The sequence below is a fragment of the Rhyacophila brunnea genome, unplaced genomic scaffold, assembly GCF_057557595.1.
Source record: "Rhyacophila brunnea isolate RB1 unplaced genomic scaffold, BYU_Rbru_1.0 scaffold_4, whole genome shotgun sequence".
In the NCBI taxonomy this organism is placed as follows: domain Eukaryota; kingdom Metazoa; phylum Arthropoda; class Insecta; order Trichoptera; family Rhyacophilidae; genus Rhyacophila; species Rhyacophila brunnea.
The window spans coordinates 20,222,304-20,237,233 of record NW_028233068.1 but is presented as its reverse complement, the minus strand read 5'-3'; the positions used below and the strand labels follow the sequence as shown (position 1 = coordinate 20,237,233).

General features: G+C 33.7%; 1 protein-coding gene across 2 annotated transcripts; it reads left to right on the top strand.

Moving 5' to 3' along the window:
• Positions 1-3,413: 3,413 nt before the first annotated feature.
• On the top strand, positions 3,414-14,183 carry LOC147067065 (uncharacterized). 2 transcript variants are annotated; one of them, XM_085953713.1, is made up of 3 exons: positions 3,414-3,591; positions 11,669-13,203; positions 14,045-14,183. In XM_085953713.1, the coding sequence occupies exon 2, from the start codon at positions 11,699-11,701 to the stop codon at positions 13,184-13,186; it is 1,488 nt and encodes a 495-aa protein (XP_085809839.1). In that variant the 5' UTR covers positions 3,414-3,591; positions 11,669-11,698; the 3' UTR covers positions 13,187-13,203; positions 14,045-14,183. The 2 variants fall into 2 exon arrangements, with proteins under 2 accessions (XP_085809839.1, XP_085809838.1); XM_085953712.1 differs by having other exon boundaries at positions 11,669-14,183.
• The last annotated feature ends 747 nt before the right edge of the window (positions 14,184-14,930 follow it).

The following is a 14,930-nucleotide window of genomic DNA, read 5'->3' as shown; positions in this document are numbered from 1 at the left end:
CAGTTGTTTATATTGTAAAATAAAATGACATCTATGAATATCGCATTTTTTATAATATTTATGTCGTTCATACACTCGCTGAGACTATCCGAGCAAGGACAAATGCGAGAGTGTAGTATGTGCGCTCGTCCCCCCCCCCCCTGCGTGTACCAAAAGTTTCGTCGAGCGGCTCGGCGAAACGTCTCGGCGAGAATGTTGACCGACATTAAAAAATATCGTCGATATAATTTTTTTTGTTTTGTCTTAAGTATGTAAAATTGTAATGAAACATACTGCTACATTATTACTTAGTTATAATAACAATATTACAAATTTCTGAACGTATGTATTGTTTTTCATATCAACTACTTAATTACAAATACTGGAAAATAGAACAAAACGAAAAAATATTTTCGCTGATTATGAAATCCTGGGATCATGATAAAGAATGCTAATCCCGAAATCGCAGGATTGAAAATTCTTTAAAGGATTTCAATCCGCCGCCAAAAAACCGTCATGACGAAGAATCATTTTTACAACGTTTTTCTTATGTCGTATTATTGTTTGTCCGGTGGTTGTTTGTCCCGTACAAATCTTGCAATCGATTTTTAACTAACTTCCTGACTAGCTAGACATATGAAACTTTTAGAATATATCAGAACACGATGCCAATGCATTTTTTTTAAATACTTTTAGCCATCTTTAAGTAGAATTGAATTCATTTTTAGTTAATTCTGTTTTGTATGAAAAGTTATTTCGATACCATTATTGGTTGCTAGCGGATCGTAGCAACTAACTTATAAAATAATATATACGTGCGTTACTACGGAAATCAACATGAAATGACATTTCATTATTCAGTATTTCTATCAAGAACAAATTTTTTTGATCGTTTAAGCCATTAAGGTTAAGTTTATATGATTCAACAGAAAATTTAAAAACATTGTTTATAAAAAGTTCTTTTTATCTTGTAATTATTATATTCTCAAAATGGCAGATTTTTTTTGTACATGTTTGGAATCACAGGACATCCAAAATAATGATTATTTTATGTTTAAACAACAAAATCACTTATAGTTCATAACATCATCGCACGTCCACATAATTAAATGTCAGATAGCAATATTTGATAATAGCCCTCGGCATTATAAAAAAAACTGATTATTATAACAATATATTATGCTCAGCGTTGCCAACTTGGCGTTTTTCTTGCCAGATCGAGCATTTTTAGATACCTATGCATCTAGCTTGCAAAAAATGCATCTAGCTTATGGCGTTTTTATTAGCGTTTTTTATTTGCCTTCAACAGATTTAAATGTACTGAAAATAAGCCAGATATTATTAGTTTATTTATTTTCGTGCACATTCCTGACCATCAGATATTAATGAAGGTAGGTCGGTACTTGAGAAATAAAATAACACAGAGAAACAATATGAGCATTCTTAGCATAATAGTAATATAATGGTATCAGATTTTATAATTTAATATGTGCTTAGGCAAGTGGCATTGGATTGACGATTATCGGGGATTCCACTATCTGGTATTGTCTAATTATTACTCATCGTAAGTTGTTAGATAAATAAAAAAATGACAATTTTGAATTATATCTATTTCTGGAAAAATGTGGTGTGATTTTAGCCGTAATTATATCCATTATTTTTTAATTTTTGCACTTTTTTTTCGATAGGCAATTTTATTTACACAAAATTCAGCATTTTTCCTGCCAAACACCTTGTTTGTTTTCGTACACCGTCTGGCAACGACAGTTGGCAACACTGATTATGCTACTTTATAGTAAGACTAGAAAGTAAGGTCATCTTGGAGAATATAATATTATATTGGCAGCAAAAGCAGTGAAGTCCAATTTCACATTTTTTTTCATAAGTAATCCTCTTTGTGCGATATATATCGGCACAAGGTCCCAAAGAAGAACTTCTTGGACTGCTGCCGCAAAGGGACTCAAGGGTCAAACACGCGGAGAAGATATTGCTATAGAAACATATCTGAAAAACACTGAAATTGACCTAAATATAATAATTTCCATTGCTACTGATGAGCTAAAAGAATGACAGGCATAAAAAGTGAGTATTTTCAATTTTAAGCAGAAAAATTCTGTTGCAAAAACAGATGCAGTTAATATATTTAAAAAGAAAGGTACTGTAGAGCAACAAATTCACAGATCTGACCAGCCGCTTGGAAGAACTCGAAAGAGAGAAATCTAATTTGATTTCTCAGCACAAGTGGAGCGCTATAAAACAACTGCATAAAATAGAAACAATACTATTTGATACATGGAATAGTTTGCCTGAAACATTTATTATGACGCGTTAAGAAAACTAGGTTTTGGTATTCTCACAATCTTTGGCTTTACATATATATGCGAACAAACATTAATATCATCTATGAACCAAATAAAAAATAAACTTAGAAGCGAAATAACGGATGAAAATTTTAAACCAAGTATTCAATTTAAAATAAGTAGCTATTTGCCAGATATATTAGAGCTATCAAAGGCGATGCATGGACGTCGTTCTAAAATTTTTTTTTAATAAAAAATCTTGAACTTTTTTTTTGGCTCTTCTCACTTGGCAAACTGCCGACCCCTGTTCTAGGGTGCCTTGAAACAACAATTGCAATTAAATTGTCGTTTTATATTTAAAAGAATCTCGATGGTAAATGGGATATATGCAGCGCTTGAAATGGAAAATTTTACGAACCGGAGCGCTCGATAATTTAACGAAAATATTAGCCTAGTTATCTAATTTTATGTGTATTTTATAAAAATAAGTGTGTTAGATTTTTTGGTATATTATGGCCTATTTAGGTCAGACGGTCAAATTATTTTTTCCATAAGACGGAGTCATAATTTTAGAGATCTTATGAAACGGAATGGCGCTCCGGAGCGCTCCGGTCCATTTCGAGCCCTGTATATATATGGTTAAAATGATATTGTTAAAAATATATAGAAATACATTTTAGGGATCATGTACCTAAATTAAATCTTCCCTGAGATAATAGCGCGAATGCTCACTTTCAATGCATTACGGTTTAGTCTTAGTAGTTAGTGGTGGTAGTCATTCGATTGTGTATGTAAAGTGTAATACATAATATACAAAATAAAGTTCCACTATGAATAATATTAGCCAATGGTGAAATATTAATTCACATGAATTTAAAATTAAGCTCGTCAAATGAGGTGGCCATAGAACCAATATCCACAACCTTGGATCCGACTATGACATGCCTCATAACCGACTCTATAAGCGATACTGTCCTGCCGAACGCGGAAAGAATGGTCACCCCAGCTTAATAGATTAAATATTAATACTTGCACCTGATATTAATTATTATAGCAGTATGGTCTCCCTATCTTTAAAATTATTATTAAAATACTAATAATATGCTATTTTACGTATGTCAGCAACATCTTAATGCCACAGCGTGTCGAAGTTTCGTTGATATAACAACACCACTAATAAATAAATAATAAATTATTTTTAGACTGGCATTAGAAAGTAATATTGCATTTTATTTCGGAGATACGTTTCGATAAATGGAAATATAAACTAAACAAGATGAGATGGAACTCAAAAAATTAAACCAATGAACAGGTAAGACAATTTAATATTAACACATTTATTTTCGCTTGCTATTCAGCTATTCTTAATCCATATTATCGTAGTGTTTGATTATTTTGTTCGGTAGGCATATATAATATTATTTAAAATAGTTTTTTTTTGATAGTTCTTATATGTTAATGCCTATAACTACCATGACCAATTCTCTCATTGTAATTATATATGCATATATATTATTGCGGCCTGTCACATCCACAAGTGGTTATCCATTGCGCATGGCATAATTATTAAGATCGTTGTGTCCGTTTGTTCCCATTGAGAAGGATAACTTGGGTCGCGATCCTCAGTCATGGTGACCTGGCGAAGAAGAATGTTATTCCATTCACCAATATAATTTGCAATTTTTCGTTCTTCGGGGGGTCTGATCCCCCCCCCCCCTCTCATCGTCTGTGAGTGATTGGTATCATGCAGTAAAGAATACCTACCTCCCAAATTAGGAGCGGAATGCAGAAACACTGTCCTTAGTTAAGACCATTTCTATTGAAAATAATACCATATCTAAAAATTCTCTTTCCTATAGTTTAGGTAAATTATTTTATAATTGTTAAACGATGACAAAAATATGACAACTGCATTTTACAAATGCAATAACTATAAATAAATATTAATATTTAATTATAATACTCTTATGTTTCCGTTATAAGTCATTATACGTGATTCCACAGGCACCACAAGATATTTTTTTAACATGGTTACACTAGCGTCAAGTGTCATTCTTCACCTGGCATTTTGTATTTCTGCGGGCTGGCGTATAAATGTAAAATAATATTCTCCAAGTACATGCCAAACGAATTAACACCATCAATATCCATATTGAGATACATTGTTAAATGAATTTGGATGTATGGACTGTTTTATAGACATGCGAATTTATTTTGACAGCAGCTGTCAGTGGTAAATGGTAATACAGACGGGGGCGTGTTCATAACAAAAGTAGTCTATGGTTAAGGATTCCTTAACTCTATACTCAGGATTGTCTGTTAAGTCATGCTTTTCGGCGACTTATCCTTAGGATCGAAATCTTAGATTGTGCATTCCGCTCTAGGTATGGCTTCATCGATATGAATTTTAATATGTATTTATGTATTACAAATACAATTCAGTGATAACTCCTGTTGTAATAGGAATTCTATCAATTTAGGTATATTTTTAACATTCTCTTAGTTTTTACGTTGGTAGGTCGTAGAGTAATTCTCAACCAGAATTCCGTCTGCTTTGTAGGGGGTTCCAATAGAATTCTCAAAATCTTGCGAAAACGTACTTTAAGTTGTTTTCAGGGAAAGCAAACGTCAAATAAAGTATCATCATGCCTGCATTCCCTCGATCAGCTGCCAAATCTTCACAATCATCTTTATGTTGTGCTAAGTTTTGCTGGGAGTTTGTCACAAAGAGTTTTTCAAGATCCTAGTTGTCAATGAGGTGCAATTGACCGTGCAGGATTTTTAGTTTTACTTACATTATTATTTCGGTTGAGCCTGACTATAAAATTCTAATTAACTAGCAGTACCTATAAGCCAGGTCGTCACTCGTCGCAATAGCCGTAGCCGACCGTCTCAAGTTAAAAGGTTGGACGGTTCATGGCCGTAGACAATTTAATTGAGCACAGACAGAATAAATTCTTTACCTTAGAACTAAAAGTCTGGAAGTCACATTTGCGCAATTATACTGGAGTGCCGTTTAAACAATCTTTTAGCTCTAACGCAAGTAAGTATAGTTCGACCCCAGTTCCCAGGGAATGGATTTAAAATAAAATTATTCACTGTCGCAATTCGGCATCGGCTGTGCAGTCTGTTGGTTCAATCCATATTATTAAATTGGTACCTAGGCTCCCAAAATCACTGACAGAGGTAATCATTAAAGTGATGTGCTTAAGGGCCTTGAGGCCCGAAGTACTGATTGATTAGTAAATATATCAATGTATCTTTTCCCCAGAAGCACACCGTATAACTAAAAATAATTATTATTGAAGATGGCACTGAAGACAATAGTGGATTATTTTTTACGCATACGTACGTAGTACTTATCCAGAGAACTCACTTATCTGTTTGAGTGGTTATGTTGGTAACCGGACAAAACAGAATATGACAAAACAGAACAGTGACAAAACAGAATAGCCAGGGGAAAAATAAAACATTCATTTCTGTGGAATCTATTTATTAATTAAATTATAAACGAAATATATATAAATATTTAATATTTTAAAAATTGTACCTAAGTAAAATCAGTAGGTTAGCACCATTTATTGGAAAACCACTCAAATAATTAAATTTGGGAAAATACAAGATAATATGGAACGGATTTATAAAATGCATTTATTTTATGACGCTTTGGAAATAATTTGTATCCGCAAACTATGTGCCTATAACATATTCAACGGAAAACCTGATATTATCCATTCCTTTTTAATCTTCCTAGTAATGCTGAAAAAAGGCTACCGTTGACCAAATAAATAAAATAAATATTATTAATATGTTGCTAATAGATCGATTACAATATTTATATTCAAATAACTAAAATACCGTTTTTATCTCTGCAGAATTATTAAACTCATTATTTCGTTGTACCTAGTCATCCAATCATTTTTAACATCAGAGAACCTAGCGGAAAAATACGAAGCTTGTAATTTGAGATTTTTTTCGATAATTTACAATTTCAACTGTATTAATTAATAAATATGTATCTGAAAAAATTAAAAAGATTTTTTCAGATTCTTAAGGGCGGACATGCTCATGTACCTAACCGAAAATGAAATCATTTTTTTTAAATGGTACATGTTCAAACACGCGCGTTAACATGATCTTACTCCCTACTTCAGTTTTAGTTTGTCAATTTATGGCTACGGCGTATGTTGTAGCTTAGCCACCGGGGAATGCCAAAAGAAATGGCGTATTTAAAAAAAAACACTACCTTATTCTTAGGTCAATAGTATGTTTATCACACTTGAATGGTCAAAGACATAGCTTATAATTAATATCTTTAGAATTATCTTCAAATGGGATCTTGTCCATTTTTTGAATAATAAAATGCTTAATTCTTGTCAAATTTGGGATCACAGAGATTATCAATATATTTTTTTTATCGTAAATATTTCACTATAACAATGTCAACATTAAATTATACTAATGGTTTTATAAATGCGTTTAAAAATAATAAATGTAAAAAATCTTAACACCACTGCACATGGATGTACTGAAATATGACTATATTCTGAAACATTAGAGCGAGAGGTTTAAAAGAATACTATTTTATGTAATAAAAATACTTTATGCAGTCATCAAATGTTTAAAATAAATATAAAGGATAATAAGGCTTCAAAAATTATATAAATAGATTATCTACAACGTTTAAGGAATGTCCAGGATCATGCTTTGAAAATACAATAAATGCTGCATTTTGACCTACGGTGAGCATGTCCCCCCTTAAGTCAAAGATAAACTTACAATTGTAAAAAAATGGAATTTGTCACATATTTGGTAGGTACATAGCTTTCGTTATTATTACATTATTTTAATGCTTATATTTATTATTAAAATTTAGTTTACTAAGTTTTAAAATTTTCAATGTTTAGATTTTTGACTAATTCATAGTTTTAAGGTTTTTTTAAAAAAACATCGTACATCGTACAGCAAAAACATATTGATATAACATGTTGATATGATAATCTGTAGTTCACAATTACGTGCACTGGCGGATAAAATATAAACACAAATTTTCACGTTTTAAGTTTTCAAATCAAGTTTCACTAAACATCAAATTAAATTGGCGGATTGCGACAGGCCCGATCGTCTGCCACGATTATTAAAATCTATTATCTATGGTTTTCCAGGATCGTAAGCAAAGTAGAAAACAATCTATTTTTCCGTCATCGCGATCCATTCATTAGCAAGCGAAGATTGCCGAGAACGTACGAAGATATCCGAACACCCGCCCGCTAGGTTAGACAGCTCAGCTTTTACGTAAAATTCCGCGGGAATACTGTTCAGTGTAGCCATCAATCTAACTAAGAAATAGTTTTCGGTCAAACTATATTTTTAATAATAGCAACACTATGTTTATTTTAAACCAATCAAAATCAAGAACTAACGCGATTGAATCATTGCGTGTAATTGCAAATAGTCACAAATAGTGTAAGACGTTGGTCACGACGGTCGGCGGATCTGGTTGGATCTGCGCGTCTGCCAATGTAATTAAGCCATGACAGTATAAAGACCAACTTCACTATTAATGTTATATGCTCGGGTTAATTCGAAACAAAGTAATGCATTTACACAATTACTTCAAAGTAGGTTTTAAAATTTGGGAGACCGAATTTCCACAAGACTTTGAATTTAATTGCAACTTTAAACCAACTGCTACAACAGCTGCTGTAGAGAGACTGACTACCATAGATAAGATCTGACTACTGACTTATATAAATGGTATTTCTTTTCACTTCCAGGCAGATCGGTTTGAAAATATTATGAGTTTATAAGGGATTCCATTTCTTGGAAAGTTGCAGAAAGTTCTACCACGTGCATTGGTGGGTTTTTTTTTTTAATACTAATTCAAAATAATCGATGGCATGTGTATTGATTTAAGCATGATAAATTGCTGAGATAAAAGCGTATACGGTCTCTTTTATCTTGGATTAGCTTAGTCCGCCTACCTGGAAATGTCGTAGTTTTAACAAAAACGGTCGATAGAAAATATATTCATACAAATAAAAATAATTGTTAAGAAAGTCTCGGGGCTGCAAGAGGCTGCATATTTCTTTTCGAGAATAGCTTACAACTTTTGATTAGTGATCGGAATTTTTGTTTGGATAATCACGAACAGATAAAAACATCAAAATAAAATAAAACGAGTTATTTAAACTTATTGAAATAATAAGTTATCTAATATATAAAAATTAATATTTGTTTGTTTGTTCGTATTGAATGCACTGCCATACCGTTCATCCGATTGCGATAAGACTTTGTTAACTTATTGCTTGCACTTCCGTGAAGAGTATAGGCTATATCTTCTATATAAAAATGAATGTCTGTCTGTCTGTATGCCTGTTTGTCTGTCTGTCTTTCTGTCTGTCCCCTATGCGTTCCTATACCATTCATCTGATTGCGATGAAATTTTGGTAAGTGGTTGTATGCACACCTGCAAAGGTTTTTGAATTAGAAAAATCATCATCTTCTTCTTCTTCATCATTCTATTTTTTTTATTCGTATGGTTCCTATACCATTCATCCGATTCAGTTATTGTACACACACCCGCAAAGGTTTCTAAATTAAGAAAACCATCTTCTTTTACTTCTTCTTCATTATATCTTCTTTTGTTCGTATGGTCCCTATACCATTCATCCGATTGCAATGAAACTTTCGTTAGTGGTTGTGCCAACACCTGCGAAGGTTTCTGAATTAGTACAACCATCTTCTTCTTCTTCTTCACACACACTCACACCCGCAAAGGTTCTACGCACACCCGCAAAGGTTTCTAAATTAGGAAAACCATCTTCTTCTACTTCTTCTTCATTATATCTTCTTTTATTCGTATGGTTCCTATACCATTCATCCGATTGCGATGAAACCTTGGTCAGTTGTTGTGGTAAAACCTGGAAAGGTTTCTGAATAAGTACAACCATCTTCTTCTTCTTCATCATTCTATCTTTTTTTATTTGTATGGTCCCTATACCATTCATCCGATTGCGATGAAACTTTCGTTAGTGGTTGTGCCAACACCTGCGAAGGTTTCTGAATTAGTACAACCATCTTCTCCTTCTACTTCATTATATCTTATGGTTCCTATACTTTATACATTATTCTTTATACTTTATACATTATTCGTATGGTTCCTATACCATTCATTCGATTGCGATGAAACCTTCGTCAGTTGTTGTGGTAACACCCGCAAAGGTTTTTGAATAAGTACAACCATCTTCTTCTTCTTCTTTATCATTATATTTTCTTTTATTTGTATGGTCCCTATACCATTCATTCGATTGCGATGAAACCTTCGTCAGTTGTTGTGGTAACACCCGCAAAGGTTTTTGAATAAGTACAACCATCTTCTTCTTCTTCTTTATCATTATATCTTCTTTTATTTGTATGGTCCCTATACCATTCATTCGATTGCGATGAAACTTTCGTTAGTGGTTGTGCCAACACCTGCGAAGGTTTCTGAATTAGTACAACCATCTTCTTCTTCTTCTTCATTATATCTTCTTTTATTCGTATGGTTCCTACACTAATCATCCGATTGCGATGAAACCTTCGTCAGTTGTTGTGGTAACACCCGCAAAGGTTTCTGAATTAGTACAACCATCTTCTTCTTTTATTTTATATTCTTCTATTCGCAATGAAAATTTGGTGAGTTATCGTGCGCATGTCCACGAAGATTTCTGAATTAGAAAATCATCTTCTTCTTCTATTCGTATGCGTTCCTATAACATTCATCCGATTGCGATGAAATTTTTGTCAGTTGTTGTGCGCACACCTGCGAAGGTTTCTAAATTAGTATTATATAAAATACAACGTTTATTGTTTGTTTGATCCATGCAATTTTGATTTTTTTACTACATATTAATAACATTAATAACGTTGGCATATTTTGGATTCAATTTTAATTTAGTGGTCTTTTGTTTGACCTTTACTACTATTAGAATTATTTTCATATTGCCATATTGTATAACACAGATTAAGGTAAATATAACCACGAAGCGACCCTGTGCGAGGCCGGGTACTTCAGCTAGTAAGTTATAAAAAGTAATAAGTTAATTTTAGTTCTCCGTTTATGCTCACCCTTATGTTTTACGCCCTAGGCGGTTGCCTATTTCGCCTGTATGGTGGTGTCGGCCCTGTGCCCATGCAATGATCGCGAATTCATTGTATTCCTATGTGGTGACTAAATTGACTGTCGGCATGCTATATATCATTTCTTAAATCTTATTTTTTATTTAATAGATTTAAAAGTATCGTTATTTTCGTTATTTTCGTGCTAGGCTAAGTTAAATATTCATTGGAATGCTTTTTGGTACTATGTCTATGGGGATGCCGTTCGAGAACCGCGCTAATTGGCATAGCCGATTTTGGAATTCATGAATTCAAAAATGAAAACCTAACCAAACCTTACCTAACTTAACCTAACCTAAATTAACCCAACCTAACAAATCATCCAGTATATCGGCTATTTTCAAAATGCGTTTGCCGCTGGCTTCCCCATAACCGACTTGTACCGATATTTTTAGTCATTATTTTGTAATTATATTATTTCAATTTTGTAAGTAAATTGACATCGGCGCTAATATAGCCCATCGAGCGTCCCAGCCGGAAAGACCGAAAATAGGAGATTCTATACCCAATTTTAAATAGTCCCAGAATAATGCAAATATTGATGTATTATCGATATAATTATGAAGAGAATCAAAACGCATCTATTAGTATGGTAGAATAAGTATAAAAACAAGCCGATTATTGCTTTCATTTCTTCTTCATATTTCAACGAAAACATTTGGTATTTTGTTTGCGATGGGTTAGAAAACAATCAATAAATAAACGAATATATTATCTAAAAATTAATATTATTCAGAATTGCATGTATTTTTTGAAATAATTATATTATATTTTATTCGTAAGCTGTCTGGTATGGAAATAATCGTCGCGAGACATTACGATTTTTTGTGTTTCACTCGTGTGTCCTTTTTTGTAAATTTTAATAATAAATATTCAATAATATTTCCCAATCATGACCGCAATTATTTCGATACCACTATGACGTTACGGAAAACGACAAAATAATATGCAATTAAAAAAAATACTGCCAATATAAATTATTGTAATTAATAATTAAATATTATAGAGAGATTCAAAATAACTTTCTTGCTTCTTTAGCACATGCTATGTATATTTTAGGTATGAGAAGAATATTATCTTCAAAACAAATTAAATTTATTTTGTACGTTTGTGACTTCATTCTAAAAGTTTAATATTATTTAATTACACATAGATTTTGACATAATATTTTCCTTATTGTGTATATTTTATCTACAACTTAGTTCTTTCATTTTTTTTATTAATTTCAGATATACCTACTGCTCAAAACAAGTTAGACAATGGCACGCATCAAATACTTATATGTGGCCGTGTTCATGTTCATGAAATATGCAATTGTTGACATCAGCGCACAAAATCAAGAATTGAAATACAACTGCTTCACGGAATCACACGGAGGACAATGTGAAGCGAGTCGCATTAAGGTTAGCGAGGATTTTTATTCGTGTGACATGGTATTGATGTTGGATTCACCACCGAAACGAATTGGATACACGAATGGAGAAATTTTGTTTTCTGCTGATGGAAAAACTTACGGAATCAGCAATGGAAGTAGTCAAGCTGAGCTGGTCGACAAAGTCATCTCGCCCTTGGGTGAACTCGTTGACAAGAAAGGGAATGTATACTACGGAAGCGACGGAACAACTTATGTGGTCCAAAAAGGTACTGGAAAAGAAGTCGAAATTGTGACGACTGGATTTTATAGTTATAACCAACACGCCCTTGATGCCGAAGCAAATAAATTATTTGTATTGTCATTTACTTCCAACGTTAATTCAAGGACCAGGACTGGTCAAATATACGCTGTCACTACAGATCCGCTGGCTATTGTGAATGATAAAGTAATTGCTGAATTAGTGAGTGGGGTGGGTGATGAAATCACAGCTCTCGCTGTTCACGGAGGATTGGAATTCTTATTACTAGGTACAAGAGAAGACGACGGTGGAAAGTTGATAAGACTGAAACGTCACAAATCTGATCCGTGTTCTAAAAAGGAATCCAGCAAACTAGTTATACTCGATTTGATCAAGGAAGTGGGGGGCAAGATTATTGAAGTTATAGATTCAGCTCCGGAGTCAGTGGCGAGAAGTAGTGTGTTAGCAACCAAATACACTGATAAAGACTTCTCACAACTATCGAGAGAAAACCTGAAACTAAAAAGAGAGCTAAATACGGTTAATGATAAACTTAAAACGGTTTCAAATAAGTTGATGGGATTTTCCACAAATTTTAAATCAGAACATTATCCAATTCCACAGCCTTATCCGCGCGAGAATCTACCAGAGGAGATGATGCCGGAAAATAAATCCCCGCTTCCTTATCATCCACCGCCTCCACCTCGACCTCCACCTCCGCCTCCACCTCCACCTCCGCGTACCTACCGTCCACTGCCTCCGCCTACGACTACCTACCGTCCAACGCCACCCTTACATCTGCCGCCTGCGCAAATCCATCGTCCAAAAGCGCCAATGTATCCTCTAACTTGGCCAACTTATCCTCCACAACCGTATCCTACTCGCACATCAACTCATGGACCTTTTACTACTACTGAAGGCGAGGAAGGTAGTTTCACTGCTCATAATCTTCCAAACTCTCCTGATATTCCTTTTATCGATTGTATCCCGCAAGTCGAAGTGAACATGCTAAGAGACCATATTGATATATTGATAGATCGAGAGAGGGAATTGCAATTTAAATTTGCTGTTCTTATAGGGCAACTGGACGGGGTAGTAAACACGAATTCGTCCGAGGCATATCTTGAAAATTGATCTACGTTAATAAATCCGTATGTATTTATTTTTTGTCTTTTTGTGCCATATTTTCATACACATTAATATTATCAGTGGCAGTAGGGGCGAATTCCTCCAGCAGATTTTTTTTTTACAAATCGTGAAGAACGGGATAGATTTTGGAACTGTTGAATGCGTGCATACGCAAAAATTCCTGGCCCCTCGTCATGGTGTGTTTATTAAATATTATCTTTATCCATGGTATTCAATATTTGACGATAGGATTCATTCATTTTCTATTTAATTCTAATACTATTTTTTTAAATTTAGCCGGCTTATGGGCCGAATGACTAGAAATTTTCCCGCAGCAAACCACCCCGAGTGCAAAACGATGCAAAACGATGTATTATTTAATATAGTCCGCCAACTGTTAAAATGCACTTCTTCAACAACTCTTGTGGGTCTATTCTATACTTATCGAACACTAAAGTGATAAATAGAATGAAACTTAGGGTGGGTTTGTATCAAAATATTAGCACTTATTGTAACAATTACACGAAGTTGGTTTTTATTGTTGCAATAAGTGCGATATTTTAACAGCACCTATCTGCAGCAAGATAGCTGCTGTTAAAATATAGCACTTATTGCAACAATAAAAACCAACTTCGTGTAATTGTTACAATAAGTGCTAATATTTTGATACAAACCTACCCTAAGTTTGATAATATTTATCACTTTATTACTTTAGCGGTCGATAAGTATAAAATACACCCATTGGAACGAATAAAATATTCATGATAATATAGCCTGTCATTAATTTATTAACATAGATAATAGGTCATGTGGTATTTGAACTTCGTGAATTTCAATATTATAATCTTGTACCTTCTCTTCTAGCGGTCGGACACTGTTGTGTTTTTCAAGGTTTTCATCAACATCTTTATCGCCATGTGAACTGTTTAACCTTGATATAATATGTGTAAACTATTATAACCAATGTCTCAATAAACGCGTGCTACGAAGGCACTATATAATCTATCCGTGTTTTCTTTTCTACAAGAAATATGTACTGTCGTCCAGTTCGATCATGTGCTTGCAATACTACCTCTTCTATAAGTTGGGGGAGGGGCAGAAGATTCACACATATGTATTAAAATAAAGGTAACTAATGTTGGTATGAAAAGCTATGAGCCTATAATATAATATAAAACTTGCTCCTGGAAAATATATCTAAAAATACTGTAACTTTGAAGTATATATTTAAATCTTACTCAACTTAAGTCAGTTAGTCGTGCACTTGCAGTGACGGCCCGTGGGGGTAGGCAGATTGATCGTTGCTTGGGGGCGGCAGTTACTCGAAGGGTGGAAAATCAAGGAGAATCATTTGAAATATAAATAGAATTTGCTACCTAAACTTAGTAATAACGAAAATATTTTTCCATTAAAAAAATCAGCTCACTAGTTTTGTCGGGTTCGCGATATCTAGTTTACTTCCGTTGCTTTTCGACGTCCTCGGTGACTAGAAACGACACGTGCAGATTTGCGAATAATTAAAGTCTCATATTTTGTTAGTAATTTCTCCATGTAACACATCTCTTAGATATTGGAAAGGATGATAAAAATACTGTATAAAAAATGGAGCGGCACTTTGGCGCTGCCTAGGGGCGGCATTTTATCTAGGGACATCATTGTGCACTTGGGTCAAAAGCTTGTGATTAATTATCAACTTGTTTTGTTTCTCGAATTTAAGAGTATTTTCAGAAGATTTTGAGATTAGTTTGAT